General features: G+C 53.6%; 2 protein-coding genes across 6 annotated transcripts in view; one reads left to right on the top strand and one right to left on the bottom strand.

The window, feature by feature from the left end:
* ARHGAP17 (Rho GTPase activating protein 17) overlaps nt 1–6,102 on the top strand; it is a 28,134-nt gene extending 22,032 nt beyond the window's left edge. Inside the window, exons 18-19 of the mRNA XM_027684056.1 lie at nt 361–957; nt 5,154–6,102. Coding sequence (XP_027539857.1) covers nt 361–957; nt 5,154–5,284 — 728 coding nt within the window. The 3' untranslated portion in view covers nt 5,285–6,102. The remainder of the gene's footprint in view (nt 1–360; nt 958–5,153) is intronic.
* A 267-nt stretch (nt 6,103–6,369) lies between these two features.
* SLC5A11 (solute carrier family 5 member 11) lies at nt 6,370–21,382 on the bottom strand. 5 transcript variants are annotated; one of them, XM_027684062.1, is made up of 17 exons: nt 21,171–21,382; nt 20,281–20,342; nt 18,557–18,733; nt 17,594–17,665; nt 16,855–16,959; nt 16,581–16,640; nt 15,696–15,800; nt 14,212–14,317; nt 13,207–13,287; nt 12,673–12,878; nt 11,778–11,913; nt 11,331–11,438; nt 10,791–10,941; nt 10,419–10,587; nt 10,110–10,325; nt 8,898–9,042; nt 6,371–7,477 (listed from the first exon to the last, which is right to left on the bottom strand). In XM_027684062.1, exons 3-17 carry the CDS (start codon nt 18,686–18,688, stop codon nt 7,257–7,259), a joined length of 2,013 nt encoding a protein of 670 aa, XP_027539863.1. In that variant the 5' UTR covers nt 18,689–18,733; nt 20,281–20,342; nt 21,171–21,382; the 3' UTR covers nt 6,371–7,256. The 5 variants fall into 5 exon arrangements, with proteins under 5 accessions (XP_027539867.1, XP_027539863.1, XP_027539862.1 ...); XM_027684061.1 differs by lacking the exon at nt 20,281–20,342; XM_027684063.1 differs by lacking the exons at nt 20,281–20,342; nt 21,171–21,382 and adding an exon at nt 21,090–21,127.
* Between the last annotated feature and the right edge of the window lie 745 nt (nt 21,383–22,127).

Raw genomic sequence — 22,127 nt, 5'->3', positions numbered from 1 at the left:
TCCTTTGGGATCTTGGTCTAGAATCACTGAATCCCAGAATGGTTTGGGTTGGAAGGGACCTTAAAGCTCATCCCATCCCACCCCCTGCCATGGGCAGGGACACCTTCCACTAGCCCAGGTTGCTCCAAGCCCTGTCCAACCTGGCCTTGGACACTTCCAGGGATCCAGGGGCAGCCACAGCTTCTCTGGGCAACCTGTGCCAGGGCCTCCCCACCCTCCCAGGGAAGAATTCCTTCCTAATATCCCACCTAACCCTGCCCTCTGGCAGTGGGAAGCCATCCTCCCTTGTCCTGTCCCTACCTGCCCCTGTAAGAACTTTCACAGTCCATGATGTTGAAGTGTTCCCTCTTCTCTCCACAGCTGTGAAAAAGCCGGCACCAGCCCCCCCCAAACCAGCCAACCCCCCGCCGGGGCAGCCAGGAAGCCAAAGCTCTTCCCCAGCTGCTCAGCCACCTTCTGTCTCTCCAAAACCACCTGCCAGAAGCTCTTCTCCTCCCGCTCAACACGCAAACCAAGGAGCAGCCCAGACCTCCGCCTCCCAGGTTTCTGCACCTCGGAGATACTCCAGCAGCCTCTCCCCAATCCAAGCTCCCAGCCACCCACCCCCTCAGCCCCCGACACAGGCGACTCCTCCCCTGCAGCCCAAAGCCACCAGCCAAGCATCTCCCGGCGAGCACGGACCAGAGCAGCCCTGTTACAGCCTGCCCCAGACCCCCACCCCTCCCGACACCCCCCCGCTGGGCAAGCACCCCAGCAGCTCCCCTGCGCCCCAGCCAGCGACTCCAGAGCCCTGCCAGGCTCCCTCCTTACCTCAGAGTGGCACCCTGCCCCGGCCACGGCCCGTGCCCAAACCCAGGAACAGACCCAGTGTGCCCCCTCCGCCTCACCCGCCCTCCCAGCTGCCCGGGGATGGGATTGTTGCGAATCCCACACAAACAGCTTCCAAAATAGTCACAGGTGAGTGGATCCTTCCCTGTTCGGCGTCTCCTCGGGGAGTGGAATTAAAGAAAGTAGTGCCTGTTGCTGGAAACGAATGTGGGGGGAGACCTGAAAAGCACAAATAACAGTTAAAATGCTAAATAGCTCATTTCCAGTTAAATGCCCAGCCAGCTGCTCTGCACAGGAGGGTTTGGGGCAGTTCCCCAGTGAGGGTTTCATTCCTGAGGCAGAAAGGTTTGGGGGGAAGTGGAGATGAGCTTGTTTTGTTATTTTCTGTGTTTGGAAGCTGAACACTGATAGCAGCTCGCTGGGGCTGTCTCCAGGCTCAGATCTTGGCAGGCAGTTCTGCTTGTACATCTGTTGCCAAAAAGCAAATATTTGGAGGAGGGAGAAGATGTAACCAGGGATAGTGGATTTCAGCACATACTAAGATAAGAAAAGGGCAAAAGTGGTCACTGACACGTGTTCTAATAGGCAAAACACACAGAGAATGTTTTAAAAACCTTACGAGAACAGAGTCTTCTGATGCTCTTTTAAGTTGAACATCCAGAAGCTGAAGATTCACTTACACTCAACTGTATTTCTTAGGTCAGTACTTACAGAGCTTCGTATTGTAAATGCAGTCTCTCTGTGTTGAGACAGTTGGGAAGTAAAGAGGAACATTGTCTTCTCACAAAAACTTCATGAAGCTTCTAGTTGCTAGTTTGGTAGGGATAACGTTAATTTTAGTGAATAAAGTTAATGAATTAAGTTTATTTTTTTTTTAAATGTAATGCTGAGGCCATTCAAAACCAGCTGATTTTGAAATGTTCTCCTGCTGAGTTGCTGCTTATTCTGGGAGATTCTGAAGGAGGAGATAATGAATGTAGAGACTAATGCTTTGAAATCGACCTGTAATTAATAGTGGTTAAAACTTTCCCGTGACACTGCTTCTCTAGAACTAGACTAATGTGTTGGAATGCAAAGTACCAATTCTGTTGCCTAACAGCTTTACCCCAATGCCTTCACAGGTGGGGATGGTTACTGCGAATAAGGTTTGTACTCCCAGAAATGTGCAATATCAGCTGAACTGCTCCTGTTTGTAGCTTGAGTTTGGACATGCGCTTTGGAACATGTGCTCTGTCAGCCCTGTGTATCTCATCCCTACATAGCATTCTGTCTGTGAGAGGGTTTAAGACCTCTGCTGCTTCATTTTAATAGTCCTGTGAACATTGTTACTCCCCAAGTACCTGTCAAGAGGTAACACTGCCAAGTCCCCAGAACCAATTCCCAAGTCAGGTGCGATGAGTGACCCGTTCCCAGCAGGTTTGTTCTCCTCAGTGCAGGCAGATGCTGCAGCCCATGTTTTTCCTGCAGTTTGGTGGATTATGGTTACATTTTAATGTAGGTCTCACTTTAGGTTTGCAATTACTTTTAACCACTTGGAGTTTATTTGGCAAAATCCACGTTGCTGTGACTAAACCCATGGCAGAACAGCCCCGGCAGCACCTGCACTGTGACACGTTGGCACCTGCACGTGGCAGCCCCAGCCTCACTAATAGCACCCGTGCTCAGGCCCAGCCCCAAGCACACCTTCCTCAGGGGGAAGGCCTTGGGGATGCTGCTGCTGCCCTGCTGAGGGAACAACTGCATGGCAGGCTGGGAAAGGCAAGGCTGTGCTCTGGAATCATCTCGAGATCTGGCTATTTACAGCAAAGACACTGGAATCAGTGCTGGATTGAGAAGTCAAACTGGAAGTAGTTTGGGTTTGGGTTTTTTTTAATTGGAGAAACAGCTTGCCCAGAGAAGCTGTGGCTGCCCCTGGATCCCTGGTAGTGTCCAAGGCCAGGTTGGATGGGGCTTGGAGCAACCTGGGATAGTGGAAGGTGTCCCTGCCCATGGCAGGGGGTGGCACTGGGTGATCTTCAAGGTCACTTCCAACCCAAACCAGTCTATGATGAAATTAGCAGTAAACAAGCTGCTTATGCAACTAAAAAGTAGCTTTGCTCCTTAAATAACTGACTTTTCCTGATTGTACTTCTGTTGTTTTTGTCAGTATATTTAAGTACATTACAAATCCCAAGCTCAACTCAGAAGTAAGGCTGGGCTCTGGATCTTCACAGCACTTCTACACACAATTAAATAAAGAACAGCAGCTGTGCCAAGGAGTCAAATTTTAAGGAAAGACTTAACCTTTTTGTCTAAGTGTTTCATAGTTTGACTGTGTGTGTTTTCATTTTGGGGTTTTCCTGGTTCTGAGGAAATTGCTTTAGTGATGACAGACAGGGAGGGTTTGTTTTACCCCAGTGGAACTGGAGGAGTCCTTGACTTCTAAATCCCAGCCAGCTGCTGTGCAGGGGCTGCTTCATTACTGGGGGAGTTGGAACTGGGCAAGGCAAGCACCTGCCAGGGAGGAGTGATGGGCACAGCTTAATATCACTCCTTTCAAGTGCAAACCACAGCAAATTGGCCAAGTTGTGTACTGTAAACACAAAAAGAAGTTTCCAGGAAAGGAAAGCTGCTGAGGAAGGATTCTCTCCAAAACTGGCAAAGGAAGCTAGCATATACAGTCAGTTTTGCTTAAAACCCCTTGGGGAAGAGTTGAAGTGATACTCAGGCTCACCTCCAGCAGGACACTCTGTGCAGGAGCATCCACCTTTTCCAGATCAATCTGTTTTTAAAGGATTAATATTCTGAATTAACACCACTGCCTGTCACATAAGAGTATCTGCTCTAATATTTACACCTGCATATATAAGCACTTATAGACTCACCTAATTCACAATGTGCAGTCACTGTTTTAAATTTCAACCTGAAAGAGCGAGGAAACAACAGAAGCCAAAATTAAGTTGCCAGCAGACCTCGTAATAATACCAGAACAGGAATTCTGAATTGTTCTCAGTATGCTGTTGATTCCTTTGTCCACGTCCTGGGCATTAGCAATGCCTCAAATTCTATTTATGGTGTTAAAGGAATAAACCCTAGAATATTCTAATCAAGAATTTTATTAAATAATCCAGATGTTTGACCAGCATTCAGTAGGAACTGTATTGGCAAGTTCAATGGTAAGGAAAAGGCACCTGATTGGCCAGAGCTGTTGCTGATTGATAATCATGTGTGTGCTAACCCCAGTACTAACCAGTGTCCCCAGGACCTGCTTGCTCGTGTCCTGGGCATGGCCCGAGCTGCTGCTCTCACTAAACCTACTAAAGTGCTGCAGGCAGAGTGTGTGTGGCTTTGGTGTCTCACTGCCCACTGTCACCTGTGCTGTCTCATGGACACAGATCTAGACAGGGTGTGTTGGGTGCAGAGGCTCCTTCTGTACCAGCTGTCACTGAACCCTGGGGTGTCACAAATGCTCCTTCCCTGTGCCACAGAACCGCGGAATTGTTGGGGTTGGAAGAGGAGCTGTGGCTGCCCCAGCCCTGGAAGTGTCCAAGGCCAGGTTGGACGGGGCTGGGAGCACCCTGGGCTGGTGGAAGGTGTCCCTGCCTGTGGCAGGGAGTGGGACTGGATGGGCTTTAAGGTACTTCCAACCCAAACTTTTCTGGGATTCTATGGCTTAACTGCCTGATCAGTGTCAGGCCAGAACGTGATGGAATTCCAGCTGCTGTATTACAGTATCCTGGAATACAGATCCCTGCAGGTTGTGTGAGGCTGTGATGGGCTGAGAGGAGCAGGGGAGGCTGGGCTCCTGTGCTTGAAAATAAGGCCTTTATTTGGATTCTTTATTGATTTAAGTGATCTAAATAACTTTCTGTTCAGAACAGCTGCTGAGTTGCAGTAAGGGAGGTCGTGGCATATTATAAATCAGCTTTCCCAAGCATTGGCAGTATTTTCAGTTATCTTTTTTGAACTCTTAGGGATTTTTCTGGTCTTGCAATTCTAGCTACTAGGGCAGCCAGTCACCAGAAATGCAGCATTTTGGGGTCCTTCTTAGACACCTTGGCTTGAACAAAATTCTCCTCACCTTAGAAGTGGCAAAGACCATGATGTGCCCTGTTACACACAGGGGAGGGGTACAGGGCTAAGCCAGGGTCTGTAGGAGAAGCAACTCCAAGCTGTTTAGTCTGGCTCACCTTTTGTGCCCACCTGCACACGGGTGCCAGCCCTGTTGGAAGAGCCTTTGTGGATCTTTCCTTTCCCTTCTGTGTCTAAGGAGATGCCCAGGAATACCTGAGCGAACGAGCCGGCCCCGTCCCGGCTGCTAAACTTGCTGTTCCCTTTTTGTGCAGACTCTAATTCCAGTATTCCAGAACCACTTGCAACCCCTCCTTCAGAGCTTCCTCCGGAGCCGGCGAGCAGGGACCTGCACAACCACCTGGTGCTGGACCTGGACACCGACACGGAGAGCACCGCGCTGTGACGGGAGCGCCGCCGCCTCCCCGCCTCCTCTCCTGGTGGGAAAACCCTCACACCTCACAGGGAAAAGCTTCTTCTGGCAAGAACTGAGTGCAGGTGGGACTGGAGATGTGATTTACGGACTCATTTGGGTGGAAAAGGCCAACCTGTGGCCAGCCTCCGATTCAGCCGCTCAGAAGAAGTTTGATGATCTGTGTCTCGACAAGGGTTTTCAAACTCTTGGATGGAAGGAATGAATTCCTACAGGAACTCTCCCAGGAAGCGTAATCAGTGCTGATACAGGTGGTATTAGCAGAGATTCCAAAAGAATAAGCAAGCAGAACATTAGTTATTTAAAGTGCATGTATGTATTATGGAAATAATCCTTTTAATGTCACGGTTAGATTTTATTTGTAGTTCTTAGCCCGTGCCAGGAGCTGCCTCGCAAGGGACATTCCCTCTGGGATTTGCTGCACATTCTTCTTAAACCATGAACCGACCCCCTGCCCGAGTGCTGGTGGTGACTGCTGGTTATCAGTCACCCTGTCAAACTGTGGATGTATCCAGTGCCTTGAAGGACTGTCGTGCTGTAGGAGGAACTTTCTGTCTCTTTAATAATTTCATTGCTACTTAGGATCAGTAGTTACCCTCATTTCATAGTTATTTGTATTAACCTGGTTTTATTCATGTGCAACTGGCAACTGTTCCACGAGGAAACTGTGGAAGTGGGGTTTGTGCTTTTATTGCAAACGGTTGAATTTTGGAAGAACTTTGAAGCAGCTGTTTGGATTCAGCAGTTGGGTGAACATGTATAAAATTAAAGATTGTCTTTTGTCAACTTAAGGCTTCTTTTTTTCTAGTTTTGTTGCTTCCAGTGGGCCCTGAAGGTCACAGTGATCCCCTGGGCTTTGTTGCTCGGAGTCACTGGCTGCTCAGCTTGGTTTTCCTTGAGGGCTGCAGTGGAAGCACTCTGGGAATGCACACAGGTTTATTCCTTGATATGTGGGTTCATGTTAAACAGACTGCAACCAGCTGCACGTTAACCCAGCCCCAGAGGGGTCTGGAGCACGGGAGGGTCTGTGCTGTGCCCCAGGCCCTGGCAGCCCCATCCCACAGACTGAGGCAGGCAGGGAGCAGCTCTCACTCTTTATTAAGTTTATCTGCAGCTACACAAGGCCCCAGGGTGGGAGCAGGGCACTCGTCCCCCTCCTGCCCAGGCTGCCCCGGACCAGGGGCCAGGACAGGGGTTGGTGCTCCTGGCCCAGGGCTCTCTGTTGGATTGCTCCCAGAACAGCTGGGGGGGCCCAGGCAATGAGGGGCTGCTGCTGGGCACCCCTGCCCTGGCAGCAGCTGCTGGGTTTGGGCTGGTCTAGGTCCTTCAGGTGCCCCTGGAGGCAGTTTTGGGGCAGTTTCCACGCTGGGTGCTGGTGTTGGTCGGTGTCACCGTCAGACCACGAGCAACAGTAACTCAGCAGGAGCTCCCAGGACGGGCCCCTCGGTGCTCAGTGCACACAGGGAGGAGGCTGAACGGGCACAGCTGAGCCAGTGAGATACAGCAGAGCGTGGACAAGGCCCTTGGCCTCTCCTCTGGGCACTCAGAGCTGTCACTCGCCCCTCAAGGCTGGAGAAGCTGAACCAAAGGGGACCCAAGTGGTTGTAGCTGGTTATAGAGGCATAAATAGGAAAAGAATCCAGACTTCCTGAATTCCAGGCACTGCTCTAAGGCCAAAGAGCAAATTTAAATATTTAAAATAACCAAACCTTCCTCAGCTGTTTGGGGCCAATTGGGGTCTGACAGTGCTGGTGCCAAGCACTCAGCCCTGGTCAAAGCCAGGCCCCCATTACAAATAAGGAAGGGATTAGGAAGAAGGATCTGTCTTCTTAAATAAAAGAAATAAAATTTAGAAAGCATTAAGAATTACATTAACCCTCTGCTAGTTATTAATATTTACACCAATTAAAATTAGTTGATGTCATCTGGACTTGCATCCCCCTGGCTATGCAAAGTATGCCCAGAGGAAGACCCCAGCACACAGACAGATGAGCAGGTTGATGTTGAGGATGTGTTTCACCAGCGGCTTCTCCTCCAGGGAAGCCACGGGCAGGGGCTCAGGTTTGGGAGGTGCTGTGCCCTCGGTGCTCTCCTGCCTGCGCTCCATCCCACAGAGCCACAGGAAGGTGCTCATCAGCTTCGAGCTGCCTTTGGCCTCAGTTGCACCTAAAAAGAGAGTCGGGAGTGAGGAATGAATCTCCTCAACAAAGCGAATCCCAGGAATGTCCCGTGTGCTCCTGTTCAAAGGGTTCTGATGCAGAAATGCACCAGTGGTGTCTGAGTGAACACTCTCACTACACTGAGCTGTAGGGACCCCTTCAGTCATCATCTTTTGGGGCTGCAGTACCTGAGCTCAGGTTCTGCTGTTCCCAACAGTTTAAGCCGTGGGAACAGTAAACCAAACCTAAAAACTGAGCTGTGGCAGCCTCCCTGGGCAGGGCCCTGCTGTAGGCCAGGGGGGTTTTCTCCATGCCATACACATGTAAACTGAATTTGCCCAGCTCTGGTATGGGTTGGGACACAGGACTAAGTACTGGGAAGGCAATGCTTGTGCACAGCAAACTCGAGACTTCCCAGCAGTGGGAGAGCTGTGCCCTAACTCATTAACTTGCAACAGCTTTTATAGATTAAAGAAACACTCAGCAAAAGCTGCAATGTTACATAAACAGGGTCCCAAGCCTGGCAAAAGCAGGGGATTCAAATCATCACTGGAGAATGCAGTGGGTCGCTGCACATGGTTGTACCTAATACCGACAAGTACAAGTTTTAAAAAATGCAAATCCTCCTTCACTGATCTGTCAAGAGCTCGGCCCAGGGCTCTGGGTGCTCCCTGCTGCTAGAGCCGATCAGAAAACACCGCTGAAAAACAGAAATGGAATTTCATCAACATAACTGTGGTTTTCCTCCACCCTCCCCTTTTCCAGCCAGTTCTCCTGGCAGCAGGTGCCACAGCACCAGTGCTGGTGTGGGATAGCGGGCATGGCTCTGTATCCCATCCAGCTCCTTGGTTTCAAGCTTAAGTAATGCCATCAAAAGATGGGAAAGAGACTAAACTCCTGCTCAGGTAAAATGTCAGGTAAAGCCTTTCTGCACCTGGAGAAGAGGAGACTGAGGTCAGACCTCACTGGGGTCTGCAGCTCCTCCCGAGGGGCAGCTCCGATCTCTGCTCTGTGTGACCAGTGACAGGCCCCAGGGAATGGCTGGAGCTGTGCCAGGGGGGTTGGGATGGATCTCAGGAAAAGGTTCCTCCCCCAGAGGGTGGTTGGCACTGCCCAGGCTCCCCAGGGCAGTGGGCACAGCCCCAAGGCTGCCAGAGCTCCAGGAGGGTTTGGACAACATTCTGAGAGACAGGGTGGGATTGTTGGGGTGTCCTGTGCGAGGCCAGGGGTTGGACTGGATGATGCTGATGGGTCCCTTCCAACTCAGGATATTCTGTGATTCTCTAACTCTGTGATTCTTTCAGCACACCCTGAAGCTACGGAATTCCAGAGGAAGGAGTTTTAATGTGTCTCTCGTCTTCAAAGCCTCTACGGACGCCAAGGGTTGTTGGGTGTGGGGTTACTGAGCAGGACGTTGGAGCACTTACATTTCTTCTCCTCTGCACTACTGCCAGAGGCAATGTTTAGCTCAAGCTGGAGAACGGGGCGCTCGGCGTCGCCGGGGCAGGGGCCGACTGCCAGGTCTTGCTTGGGCGGTGGGTCCCCACGCGTGAACCAGGTGAGCCGACTTATCTGATGGCATGAAGAGGGGTGTTAAAGAAACTGCTGCTCCTGCTCAAAGGAGCCCCAGGGCCGCCTGCAGAGAGAACACGTGGTGGGGCCAAAATCTGCCCTCCTGCTTTGGGGAGCAGGGGAACAGCCGAGCTCGGGTCACCGTCAGCGGGGGTTTGGAACAGCACAGCTCCACCTCAGGAGGATGAGTCTTCACTCTGTACTGAGGGGACATTTCTCTGTGGGTGCAGGCTGAGAGTGAGTCAAGAAGGAGCAAAAAGAATGGAAATTGTGGCCGGGGAGGGACGGCTCAAAGAACTGGGGTTGTTGAGATGAGACAAGTAGGAGGTAGGATTGTTTTCTTCAAATATCTAAAAGACTCGTTAAAGAGGGATGTTCTCAGCGATAGTGTGGATAGAGAGGGATGAGCACAACATGAAGCTGGAAAGATTCACGCTGGAGATGAGGAAAAATTGCTGCAGGGAGGGCAGGTGAGCTCTGGACTGATCACACACCTCTGGGGCATCTCCCTCTCTGGGGATTTCTGAGTTCACCAGGACTTTTGGGTTAGTCCTGTCTTGAAGCAAGAGGATGTGCTGCTGCATGATCCCTCCAGCTCCCCTGCCCCTCCTTGTGTTTCTCTGTAGCCTCAGTACATCTACTGAAAATAGTCAAACTGGCACAAACCTGGTTCAGAGGAGTTGTGCTCTGTGCCCTGGGTTTCTCTTTCCTGCGAGTAAAAATGGTTCCTCACTAAGTTAGTAAGAGAGTTGGTAAAGATGACCCAGAAGCTGGAATTTCTTGGAAAATAGAGGGAAAAAGGCTAATTTGTCATGGATTAAACACACATGCTTGAACAACAGCTCTTGGTAGCATCTACTGTTGAGCAGTTTCCAGGGTGGGATTTATGGGGCCCGAATCAGAGGTGCTGGAGCAGAGCAGGGGTTGCTGCTACAAGTGTGGTCATAGACAAAGGACGAATGGAAGCTTCCACCTCCGGGTTATTTCTCCCCACATTATTCCCACGGGTGGGACGTGGGGCACCCCGGCAACCACACAAAGCAAAGAAAGCAGGGGGGGTGACGCACCATTTCGGGGGCGGGGGGCTCGGTGGCCACGCTGACCAGCAGCACGGTGAGGGTGGAGACGGCCGCCAGCACCATGGAGAAGTACAGGTAGTGCATGTACTTCACCAGGCCGGGCCGGGCGTCGGCCTCGCCGCACCGGGGCTCGGGGAAGATGAAGTCCAGCACCAGCCGAACGAGGCCCAGCAGCAGCCCCACCACCAGCCCCCAGAAGGCGCCCTGCAAAGGAAGGGAATTGGAATCCCGTGCTGGAGCGAGGAGCAGCATCCTCCCCCCGATCCGGGGCTGGCCAGGCTCCGGGGCAGCCGTTACCTTCTCGTTGGCTCTTCTCCAGAAGCAGCCCAGGATGAACACCACGGCCACGGGCGGCTGCAGGTAGGAGCTGATGGACTGGATGTAAATGAAGAGCTGCCCGCCCTGGCCAGCCTGCACCAAGGGGATCCACAGGATGGAGATCACGGTGAGCAGCAGCACAAAGACCCTGGGCAAGACAAGGATGCCTTTGCTGGGGGCACCTTTGCTGTGGGATGTTCTTTTCCCGTTGCTCAGCGCGCGAGACTCCGACTGAGCTGCCTCACAGCCATAACTCAGAACTCCACTCTGGTCCTCCCCCCAGGCTGTGCAAGGTGTTCCCTCAGCAGGCTGTGCCCAGGGGTGTCTCTGACACGTCCCAGCTCTCCGTACCTGCCGACGATCATGAGCTCCCACTCGGAGCAACGCGGACGGAAGTGTTTCCAGAGGTCCATGGTGAAGATGGTGCTGGCACTATTAAAGATGGAAGTCAGGGAGGACATGAGAGCTGCTATCATCACTGACATCATCAGGCCCCTGAGTCCTGGAAACAGAAGGAGAAGTAGAGCTGCCCTGAGGGACCCCCAGTAGCTCCACTGCAGGGTGACCTTGAGGTCTTCTATGAGCTGGAACAGACTTTTAAAGGTGGGTTTAGCTCCAGTTTTAAAATAAAAGTGATAGGGAAGTTTTAGCCCTTGTTTCTCATTGTTAAACATCTGTGCTTTATCTCTTATCCAGATTTGACTGAATGAGACTCTGGATAGGGCATCATCCCCCATCTCTCCTGTTTCCTGCTGCCCTTTGCCACTCTCTCACCAAACCCAACACAAACCCCACTGAAATGAGTTTCAGGGTATTTCCCTCTCTGAACTTCTCTCACTCAACCTGTGGTTGGAGTGTACAGAACCCACCAGTGCCAGCAGCAGCTCTTACCTACAGGCAGAAGCTCTAACACCAGCTTGGGATAAGCGATATCGGAACAGCCAGAGGGGTTGCCACAGATTTTTTGGCAATTTTCCGGATCTGCACAAGCCACCAGGTCTGAAACAAGCAGTGGGGAGTGAGAGGCAGCACTCCCCAGCCACAATAAACCATGTGTCTAAACAAGTTACTCTGCTGAATGTTGTAAACTGCTTTTTAAGGAAAATACTGGAGAGCTTGGGAAGCTTCCAGCAAATGGCAGAGGACCATCTCAACACAGAGATGTCTGGGGCTGCTGTAGCAAGATCTGCATTCTCCAGCTGGTAACTGGTAGAAAATTTTTTCATACATTGGGCATTTGATGCATTGGAACCTCTCAACTTGTTCAGTAAAGGTGCTCCAGCTCTGTGGAGGAGGCAGAGCCAGAGAGAGGGAACAGATCTCTCCCTCAGCACTTACCTGGGAAGAGAACCCTGCTGATCATGCCTGGCATTACCATCATAAAGAGGGGCAAAATCTTCAAGTAGGAGGTCATCAAGGAGCCTCCTTTGGCGTGGGAGAGGTTTTTGGCAGCGAGGGACCTCTGAACAATGACCTAGGAATGAAGGAATGGGTTGGGTTGGCTGCCAGCAGCGAGGAGCTGGCTGGGATGGAGCGACCCTGACTTTGATCTCCACTGAACTCTGGCAGCCCCAGACGGGTGATCACAGCCTGGCTGTGGCTTTATGGTTGGTTTGGATCCCGAGCACCTCACAGGAACACAGACCTGAAAGGCACTGCTTGTGCCATCCCAGCTGAGCCTGGCAGGACACTGTGCTGCAGAACCTCATCCCCAGCTGACCACACTCAGAATTTTCTATTCTTCCTGCACTGGGGAATTCCCTGACCCTACGGATAAGCCTGGCCAAGGCAGCAGCAGGACAGAGTCTGAAATGAGCAAGAAAACACAATAGGAACATAAAAAGGTGACTTAGAGCTTCATCTTCCTGGCTCTGATGGTGTCACTGGGAGGGATGGGAGACAGACCCCTGGAAAGTTGAGAAGGGGAATTCACAGGTGGTTTGAAAGGAGTGAAAGGTTCCAGTTAAAAAACAAACCAACCAAAAAAATCTTTATAGACTGGGATTGACTCACAAACACATTCTCAGCCCTTTTTATGTTGAGATGACTCCCAACATCCAGTTGTGCATATCAAGGTTTGCATTTTTAGTATTGAAGCAACCAGATTTTACTGGATTCCCATAAGAAATAGTAAATCAGTCCAGGTGATGCTGCAACCCCAAGGTTTGTAATCAGCTTCAAACAACCAACAGCATTTTCTTGAAACCAGCCAAAGAGACAAGCAGTGACCCACCTGGTCTGTGCACCAGTACCACAGGGATGGGATGGTCATTCCCACCAAAACTCCTGGCCAGGGAAGGTCAGAGTTAACAGGGTCTCTGAAGATGTGAAAAGCATCTTCCCTGGGCAAGCCACAGCTGCTGTTCTCCTTGCGGGTGCTGGGAATGGCACTGAAGTATTTTGTCTGCAAACCTTCCAGGCCACCGACTTCAATAAAGCCTAAAACGGGTCATGAGAAGCTCTTATTGCATCTTCCCAGGTCAGAACTCTGATTTCAGTGTCTGGTTGGCTGTGGGTAATGTTACACAAGGGGTCATCCAGTGCCACCCCCTGCCATGGGCAGGGACACCTTCCACTATCCCAGGTTGCTCTAAACCCCGTCCAACCTGGCCTTGGACACTTCCAGGGGTCCAGGGGCAGCCACAGCCTCTCTGGGCAGCCTGTGCCAGGGCCTCCCCACCCTCCCAGGGAAGAATTTCTTCCTATTATTTAGCTTGGTAAAGCTTTTATCATCTTTTTAGTGATAAAGCCCCAGGGAAACACTCACTGAAGACCATGAGAGTGACGGCCCCGATGAGCATGATGAGGGTCTGCAGAGCATCGGTGTAGATCACGGCTGCCAGGCCACCTGGGAGAGCAGAGAGGCACCACACTGGGGTAAACTGGGTTTGTTCTGCTGGAGCAGCTCACACTTTGCACAAGTTCTTGCCCGGCAGCACAAGCTGAGCCCCCAGCCTGGCCAGGGGCTTCTCGCTCTGCTGAGGGGCAGTTTGGCCAAAGACACTTTGGCTGGAATTCCCAGTGGTTTGAATCATCATGAGTCACCATTTGGTCACTGAACACCGAAGTCCAGCAGAAATAATTCTACGGGAAATACATGGAAAAACTCCAAAACAAAGCCCAAGCTGCAAAAGGAGGAGAAGAAAGAAAAGGGGGGGGTGATTTTTCATCACTGGGGGTGAGCACTGGGAAAGCAATAACCTTTCTTTGTTTGGGATCTCTGCTTGCTCCGTGCGTGGCTGTTTTCCATTTGGCCACTGGTGAGCCCTGAAAGGGCATCCAAGCCTGGAGTCTTTCCGCATTACACGGCTCATTGTCCTGTAAATCCCTCACACCTCCAGAGAGCCCCAGGAAAACGGATCCTGCAAACGCCTGGACTGGAGCAGAGCTGCTCCTTAAAGCAGGGCTGACATGATCCCACCTAGGGTGGCCTGTGAGGGAGGTTCACTCACTCTCACCTGGCAATTTTTTCTAAAAAGGGGAGTTTTCAATTGGTGTTCCCCCCTCCCAGTATCCATATTCATGGCAGAACCAGACTGGGGGGGATGCAGGACTCCTACCCCAAGGACACAGCGCATGGCACGAATCACAAGAATCCTGGAATGGTTTGGGTTGGAAGGGACCTTAAAAATCATCTTGTTCCACCCCCTGCCACGGGGCAGGGACACCTTCCACTATCCCACGTTGCTCCCAGCCCAGTCCAGCCTGGCCTGGGATGCTCACAGGGTGTGTCCCTCCCCGGGCAGGCTGGGGGGGGGTCCCTGGCACGTACCCGACACGGTGTAGATGGCAGTGATGGCCAACAGCCCCGCCACGGCGATGTACAGGTCCCAGTGCAGGGCCTGCTGGATGAACAGGGCCCCGGCGTACATGTCCACCTGCAGCAAAGGACAGTGGCACAGCTGCAGCCATGGCATTGCCATGCAGTGGGCATTTAGCTGGTCGAGCCAAATCTCCTGTGCTGGGCCCAGCCTGGCTTGGAGCTGCTCATGGATCCCCCGGGCACAGCCCCTGCAGCCCCAGCCCCTGCCACCCTGCCCTCCACAGCTCACTCTTTAGCCAGTTCATTGTTGTTGCTGGTCACAGGGGTGGCAGAGAGGGGAGGATGGGGCTGTCACAGGGAGGGGAGCGTGCACAGCTCCCTGTGAGAAAGGCATCTGGGTGGGGTGAGCTTATCTCTCCCCCCCGAGCACCAGTGACTGGGCTGGGCTGGGGGGAGAACTGGGGCACCTGGTGCAAACTCCCCAGGCACCTCAGCACCCATCTGTGGATTCCTCCCTGCTGCCACGGGGACAGGGAGGTCACCAGGGAAAGTGTCCTCGGGGCTGGGCCCAGCCCTGACCAACCAGCTCTGCAGCTACGTGAAAATGCTGCAGCTCGGGAGAGTTTGGGACAGGCAAACTGCCAACCACGGGAGGACAGGCAGGTGTAAAATCATCCTGATCACAGGAATTGTGTTATCAGACATTCCATCAAATAGTCAGTTTTATCTAGAGGAGAACCTGAGCCTTCCTCCAGCCCCGTCCAGCCTGGCCTTGGACACTCCCAGGGATGGGGCAGCCACAGCTTCTCTGGGCAGCCTGTGCCAGGGCCTCACCTCCCTCACAGGGAAGAATTGCTTCCCAGTATCTAATCTAAACCTCACCCTTTTAGTTTAAAGCCATTTCCCTTTGTCAGAAGTTTCAGGGGGGACAGAGGCAGGGTCACACCCCGTGTCCCACTGTGGCCCCTCTGTGCAGGAAAAGCCCCAGCAGGGATCTGTTTTCACGGATCTGTGCCCTGCTGGGCTGTTAATGAACAGCCACCAAGGTGTTGTGCAAGAGTTGATTCAGTTATGTATTCAAACAGGTGCAATAAATCACTGAATGCTTTTCTCCTAGCCCTGGACCAGTCCCTACGTCGTTCTCCATCCTAAAAAACAGCACCTGGTGTCTGCACAGGCAATAAATGGGCAAAAGGGGAAAAACTGGGTGAGCAAAATCTAAAAACAACGTCATGCACACTCACAGCTCCACCTTTCCATGAACTATTGTTCAGGACACAGGCATTCAGGTGCTTAATGGGCAAGAAAAGAAATCATTCTTTTTTGTGTTGGTTCTCAAAACAACTGCAGTCTCTCTTCCTTGGGCATTTTGATAATAAACCCTTCCCTGCTCACCCAGGGAAGTGCCACTGGTTGAATTTCTCAGCCTCCCTGCTCAGCCCACACTTCCAAAGTGAATCAAATTCAAGCCATTTCCCTTTTTTTCTACTCACTGATATTTTGGTGAAGATGTAGATGAACAAGTAGAGAATTGCCAGGAACACCTGAATCCTTTTGCCTCCGAAACGTTTCCTCAAGTACTCGGGCATGGTGGTGACCTGTGGAGAGACACAGCTCAGGGCAGGGGGGACGGGGTCATTCCCAGAGCTGCCCAGGGCTCACCCAGGGAGCCATGAGGGTGTTTGCACTGGTAGAAGACCAGAAGGGCCCTCAGAGCTGCCCTGGGTTGGTATTTGGATCTCAGTTGCTGACTTATGCCAGCGCAGCAGCTTAGCAAGCACTGGCTTTGCTGTGATGTCTGGCACAGGGCTCACTGTAACCCAGGATACAGGAGTGTCCATCCACCCCCTCAGGGCATGGAGCAACTCTACCCATTGCCAGGGGGGCTACAGAGCAGACTGACCCCCCACACCCACCGTGCTGGCCCCAGGGAGCAGCTCTGCTGCCCGTTAGCCTGGACAGTGGAGCAGCCACAGGAGCAGCTGCAGGAGCAGCATCAGAAGCAGCCACAGGAGCAGTACAGGAGCAGCCAGAGGAGCAGCCACAGGAGCAGCTGAAGGAGCAGCCACTGGAGCAGCCAGAGGAGCAGCCACAGGAGCAGCCACTGGAGCAGCCACAGGAGCAACTGCAGGAGCAGCCACTGGAGAAGCCACAGGAGCAGCACAGGAGAAGCCACAGGAGCAGCACAGGAGCAGCCAGAGGAGCAGCACAGGAGCAGCTGCAGGAGCAGCACAGGAGAAGCCAGAGGAGCAGCCAGAGGAGCAGCCGGATGCCCCATGGCTCAGTCCAGGAGCCACAGGCAGAGCAGGAGAGCTGCAGCCCGAGGCACACCAATGGTACAGACAAACAGTAGAGGGACACAGCACCCCCCGACCTACCCCCGATGCGATGTAGATGGGCAGGAACAGCCAGGCCAGCACCAGGACACAGAACATCCCCTGCAAACCAAGGGGAGGGCAGGTCAGAGAGGCAGGTCCAGGCTCTGATCCCGTGGATCAGCAGGGACACAGGGACTCATCACAGCTGGTGACTTCAGGCTCGGGCAGCAGGATCTGGAGTGTCAGAGGTGCCAGGGCTGTGCCCTGCTGTGGTGACTCGTTGGGGCCCCCCTGTCCAGCACGGGGAGGGCTCTCCAGCCCCGTGCACACTCACGTTCCACTCGTAGGCTGTTGCAGCAATTCCCGAGGCAGCTCCCGACCCAGCCAGGCCGATGAAGTGGCCGCTTCCAACATTGCTGGCGAACAGGGATGCTCCCACCTGGAGAAACACAGAAAATCAGGTCTGGCCCTGGCACAGGGCATTGTTCTCAGCCTGGTGAGAGCACAGTGATGCTGTTCCCCCATTATGACCATGGAGGAAATTAAATCCTTGTCACCCTCCGCCACCTTCTTCTTTTGCCTACAGGTTCAGTGGCTCTGGCACCTCTGTCCAGCTTCTTTCACCGTTCACTGCCTATTTGTGGGCATGTTTAGGATCATGCTCCTTCGAAAACAGCAGGAGAGCAGAGCAGAAGGTGGAGGGAACAGGTAGAAATGTCAGGTCCTGGTATCAGCACATCCTGAGGGACCAGCCCAAACAAGACACCCCAGCCAGCAGAGTGGCTCAACACAAAGCTGTGTTCACGATGGGGACACCCCAGTTAATTGTGGAACTCTCCAGAAGCAGCCAGGCTTTGTGAGGCATCGGGCTGGCCCTCGCCCTGCATCAGCTCCACTTCCCCAGCCTCAAATGTGGGGGCAAAACCCAGCGTGTAACTGGGTCTTTGCAAAACACGGGAGTGATGTTTATTTATTTACTTCTGTTTGGACAAACAAGCTCTGCCTGGGCAGAGGTGCTGGTCAGCGTGGCTGCAGCCCGGGGGCACGGGCAGGGTGACCACACAGATACTCACAGGCCACCAGACCATCTGTCCTCCGGCCAGGAAATAGCCTTTGACGGTGCTGCGCTGCGTCTTCCACATGGACTGGGGAGCAGAAAACAGGGACACGGGTTCAGCCATGGTCTGGGGGCTGCTCAGGGCATCACCCAGAGATTTCCCCACAGGACACTCTGAACTGTCATCAGGTGGGAGCAAAGGGTTTCCTGAAGGACAGTTGCTGCTGGGAAACCCTGGGGGAGGAGGGATGGGACCAACCAGTGCCCTGAGCCCCGCACAGACTTTTCCATCATCTCAGCATCCTGATTGAATGTTTCCTGTGATAAGCAAAATAAGTCCCTCCAGATCAGAAAGGAAGGGAAATACTTTTGGACAAGAACTGTGGAATCCACAGGTATAAGGTGCAGCCAGGAGGAATGCTTGACATGGCAGGTATGACCCACGGACTCCTCTTCCTCAGACAGGTTCATGCAATACCCTGAGAGTTATGCACCACGTGTGAGGGGAGCAGCTATTCATCTCTGCCTCCTGACAGCCAGGTTGTGCTCTTGCTGTCACAAAAGCCATGCCAAAGGATGTCCTTCTGCCTTAATTATACACAGACAGCGTTTTTAATTTACGGAATCTGCTGTCGGGACCCCTGTGGACAAGCACAGGTGATTTATAGCACAGCAGTTCCTTCCTGGATGAACAAAACATTATTATTAGCAATGCTGTGTACTCAGACAGCCTCTTCCTCACGAGGGTTCTCAAAACCTTGGCAGACAGAGGGCTGACCAGCTCTCCAGTGGAGCAGTCAGGACACTTCCCCAGGCCAAGGTGAGGGGAAGGACCTGCAAACTCCCTCTTTGCGCTTGTTCAGTTGAATCCGGCGAAGTGAAGCCTGATTCCAGCCAAAGTAAAATAATGTGAGGCCAAGCCAGCCGTATTTTTTGGCATAACAAGGCTCACAGGAAGGTTTTAACAGAGTTTGCTCACCCACAGCCCGACTGCCAGGACGAAGAGGAAGTAGAGCACGAGCACAGCAATGTCGACGGGCTCCAGAGTCTGCTGGGGAAACGCGTCCCACGAGGGGCTCACCGAGGCCGGGGGGATGCTGGTGGGCTCCATGGCTTCTCAGGCAGGCTGGGCACTCCTTGGTCCCGGTGCATAAACCTGTTAAAGGACAGGTGACACGGTTAGAGGAGGATGTGGCAGCCCAGGGAAGGTGGTGACTGTTCCTTCAGGAGTTCAGGGTTCTCGGCTCTGGCTCCAGCTGCTCGTGCCGGAGCTGTGGGGAAGGGTCTTGTCTCTGCCACTTGACTTCCCCCTTTCTGTGATGAGGAGATGCTGCCAGCAGTCAGGACAGCACGACCCGGTGGGATTTCTTATGCAATTTTCTAAATGGGGAGAAACAGGTGCGTTAGAGAGAAGGTAGAAACAGCTGAAATATGAGGAGGAAAGGAGTGGGATGTGGCAGAGCTGGTGATGAGAGCTTGAGGGTCCCACTGCTTCAGGACTGGCCTCAGGGAGCAGCTGCTGCCAGAACCGTGCCCGTGGAGAGCCCTTGGTGTGAAGCTGTTGGCGACGAGCCGTGGGATGTGAAGGCACATGAACTGCTCCAGCAGTTTCCTCCTCCCCTCAGCTCGGCTCAGCCACACTTTGAGAGCAGGACAGGAGGCGAGTGGCAGCCGGGGCCACCTCAGACAGCCCCTGGCTTGGTCCCCAGAGAACCCTCAGTGCCACACAGAGCAGGTTTGGGATCGTTCCTCTTACCCTGCCGAGCCAAGGAGATGGTTCCTCCAAAGAGGAGCAGAACCAGCACTCACCAGCCCTGGCACTGCCTGGCCCCGGTTCAGCCCTGGCCCCAGCCCCAGTGTCACTGGTGGTGTCTGCTGGTCCCTGCCCTGTGCACCTGGCCGTGTCCTTAGGCCTCTCTTGCACTTGTAAGGAGACACTTATAAGCCTACCCCCTGCAGAAAGCTGGAGAAGGTGGGGCTCGGGGTGGCCTGCAGCAGCCCGGGGCACTCAGCACGGGGATGGGACAAGCGGCCAAACGAGTTCTGCCTCTGAGCACCGGGAGCGCGGCACAGCCCAGGCCAGGACCTGTCCCACAGCCACGTGTGTCATCACTGCCGCCGGCCTCACCCGGTGTCCGGGTGCAGCTGAACCTCCCCCAGCTCCCCCGTGGCCCCAGGGCCTGCCCCGAGTGTGCCCAGCTCTGCTCCTGCCCCGGCGGCACCGCTGGGCACGGCTGCCCAGGAGGGTGAACCAGAGGGGGACCGAGTGGCAGGTGCCGTGTGACGGAGGTGCTGGCAGTGCTCGGGAGGGACAGTCCTGCCCTGTGTCCCCTCTACACCCCACCCTGCAGCCCGGGTTGTGCCTGGAGCAGCATCGTTGGGCTCATCCATTTACCAAAGGTCGGACAATAAATGAGGAGTTTTCCGGGGGCAGGTACCACCCATCACACACTTCCTGCAGCTGGGGCTTGTATCCTGAGACATCAGCAGCCTCCAGCACAAGAGCCAGAGCTGGTAGAGAGCCATTGTTCTGGTAGAGAGCCATGGTCTGGTAGAGACCAGCAGTGGTAGCACCAGGCTGGGACTTGCAGCATCTTGGCAGAGCCTTTTCTGTGCCTTATAAACCCCCTGGATCCCACTCCCTTGGGAACTTCTGCCTGGCAAGGATGCAGAGCACTGATGACCAGATCAGTGCTATCTTACCTCCTTAAGAGCCAATGTGTCTTGGCTGCTGCCGAGTTTTTACTGGCATGCTTATCCTCTAACTAGGAAAAGAAAAACAGGGTTTGGTATGTCAGCCTGGGGAAGTTGCTAACCCCACTCTGACACCTCCCACCTTCCCTCTGATACTGCTGTTTCAGGAGGCCACAGGATGACAGAATCATGGAAAGGACCCACAAGGGTCATCAAAGTCCAGCTCTGGGTTGCACTGGAGGGGCAGCCAGTGCTGCAGCTACACACGCTCGCTCACACTGGGGATTCAGCCCCACGGGTGGGCAGGGTCGTGTCTGCCCCCTCCAGAACATGTGCAGAGCAGGGCAGAGCTCTGCAGGCGTCTGTGGTGCCTGTCAGTAAACATGGAGAGGCGGGATGCGCTCCAGGGGAGATTCCCAGAGCTGAGCACAGGTGCCTGTTGAGCTCCTCCTGCGCTCCCGAGCCAGCACGGGGCTGGTGGCAGGAGAACAGCAGAGGCGGCTGCTCTGATTCCAGGTCCCGACTCTGCCACGGCCCAGTGGAAATTTTGCCCGTTTTGTGAATTCAGCTCACAGCCTGCTCTCCCTCGGTGCCTGGCACAGGCGGCGGCGCTTTCCTCGCCAGAGATTGTGAGGAAGGAACATCCGTGGCATCGAAATGAAGCCGCTGAAGCTGCCCTTTATCGCCGGGGCCGGGGGGACGCAGCCCACGTGGCTCTCGAGGAACCCGTTGGCACCGTGGCGCTCTAAATGCCTCCTCCACAGGTTTTTTTAAAGCATTCCCAGGTCCATCCACCTCCTACGGACACCACTGCTCACCCAGGCCGAGAGCAGCCCAGCACCAGCCCCGAACCCGACCGGAGCTCCCCGACTCGAGGTAGAAGCCGAAAGGAAACTTACTGTGCTCAGCTGGGTCTTATTCTGCTCCCCGCGCCGGGCACCACCAGGGCTCTGCCAACTGACAGGCAGCTTAAATATTGCCAGAGAATCGGGGTTTGCCAGCGGAGCTGTTAACAGGGTCACAAGGGATGAGAAGGAATATTTATAGTCAAAGTTAAACTAATTGACCGAAGTTACTCTTTTGGTCTCCCGTGGCTCTGGTGAGAAGTGTATTATTTTCACTATCAGGGCTCCCGGGTCAAACTCCACGGAGTGCCATTCTCTTAAGCAATCTGTGCAGCTACAGAAGGGACACAGAACAATAAAAAATCCGTGCTGATGTTCTCTGGAGCTGACAGCCCGTGGCACAGGGAGGAGCTGACCGCTGGTCCTGTCCCTGTGTTTATGCCTGAGCCTTACAAAGAGCAGGATCCATCCGGGCTGGGATTTGTGACACAATGCTGGGGCTGTAGGTTAATCCCAGAATCAAATCCCCCTCTGGGCCAGGCTGGAGGTTTGTCTTCAGCATCATCTGTTTGAAGACCCTGATAAACCACTGGGGCCAAAACACACGGAGAGTGATGCTGAAGAGGGACCTCTCAGCACAGAGACCATGGCAGGAGGCAGCTCACAAACCCTGGGGTGGGTGTGTGGAGCCCCAGGCAGCACTGCTGAGAAGCCCCTTGCTGGGCAGGTACCCCCTGGGCTGGGAGGGCAGATGGAGCACGAGCACTGTCCTCACACAAACTTATTCCATGTCCCAACAGTGGAGTTACCAACGGGAATTTTGCTGTAGGTGACCCCCTAAGGGCATGTTTTAACCTGACAGTGGCAGGGTTAGATGGAATATTGGGAAGAAATTCTTCCCTGTGAGGGTGGGGAGGCCCTGGCACAGGTTGCCCAGAGAAGCTGTGGCTGCCCCATCCCTGGAAGTGTCCAAGGCCAGGTTGGATGGGGCTTGGAGCAACCTGGGCTAGT

The sequence above is a fragment of the Neopelma chrysocephalum genome, unplaced genomic scaffold (genome assembly GCF_003984885.1).
Source record: "Neopelma chrysocephalum unplaced genomic scaffold, ASM398488v2 Primary Assembly neopelma1_65b, whole genome shotgun sequence".
NCBI classification, from domain to species: domain Eukaryota; kingdom Metazoa; phylum Chordata; class Aves; order Passeriformes; family Pipridae; genus Neopelma; species Neopelma chrysocephalum.
This window is presented reverse-complemented; position numbering and strand designations above follow the sequence as displayed.

Excerpts from the sequence above, each read along its gene's own strand:
- SLC5A11 (XM_027684066.1), bottom strand. The coding sequence starts at position 18,688 with ATGGAGCCCACCAGCATCCCCCCGGCCTCGGTGAGCCCCTCGTGGGAC. Across the intron at positions 17,666-18,556 it reads TCCTGGCAGTCGGGCTGTGG|TCCATGTGGAAGACGCAGCG; the intron begins GTGAGCAAACTC and ends TCTGCTCCCCAG. Across the intron at positions 9,043-10,109 it reads AGCCCCCCGCCCCCGAAATG|ATAAGTCGGCTCACCTGGTT; the intron begins GTGCGTCACCCC and ends TCATGCCATCAG.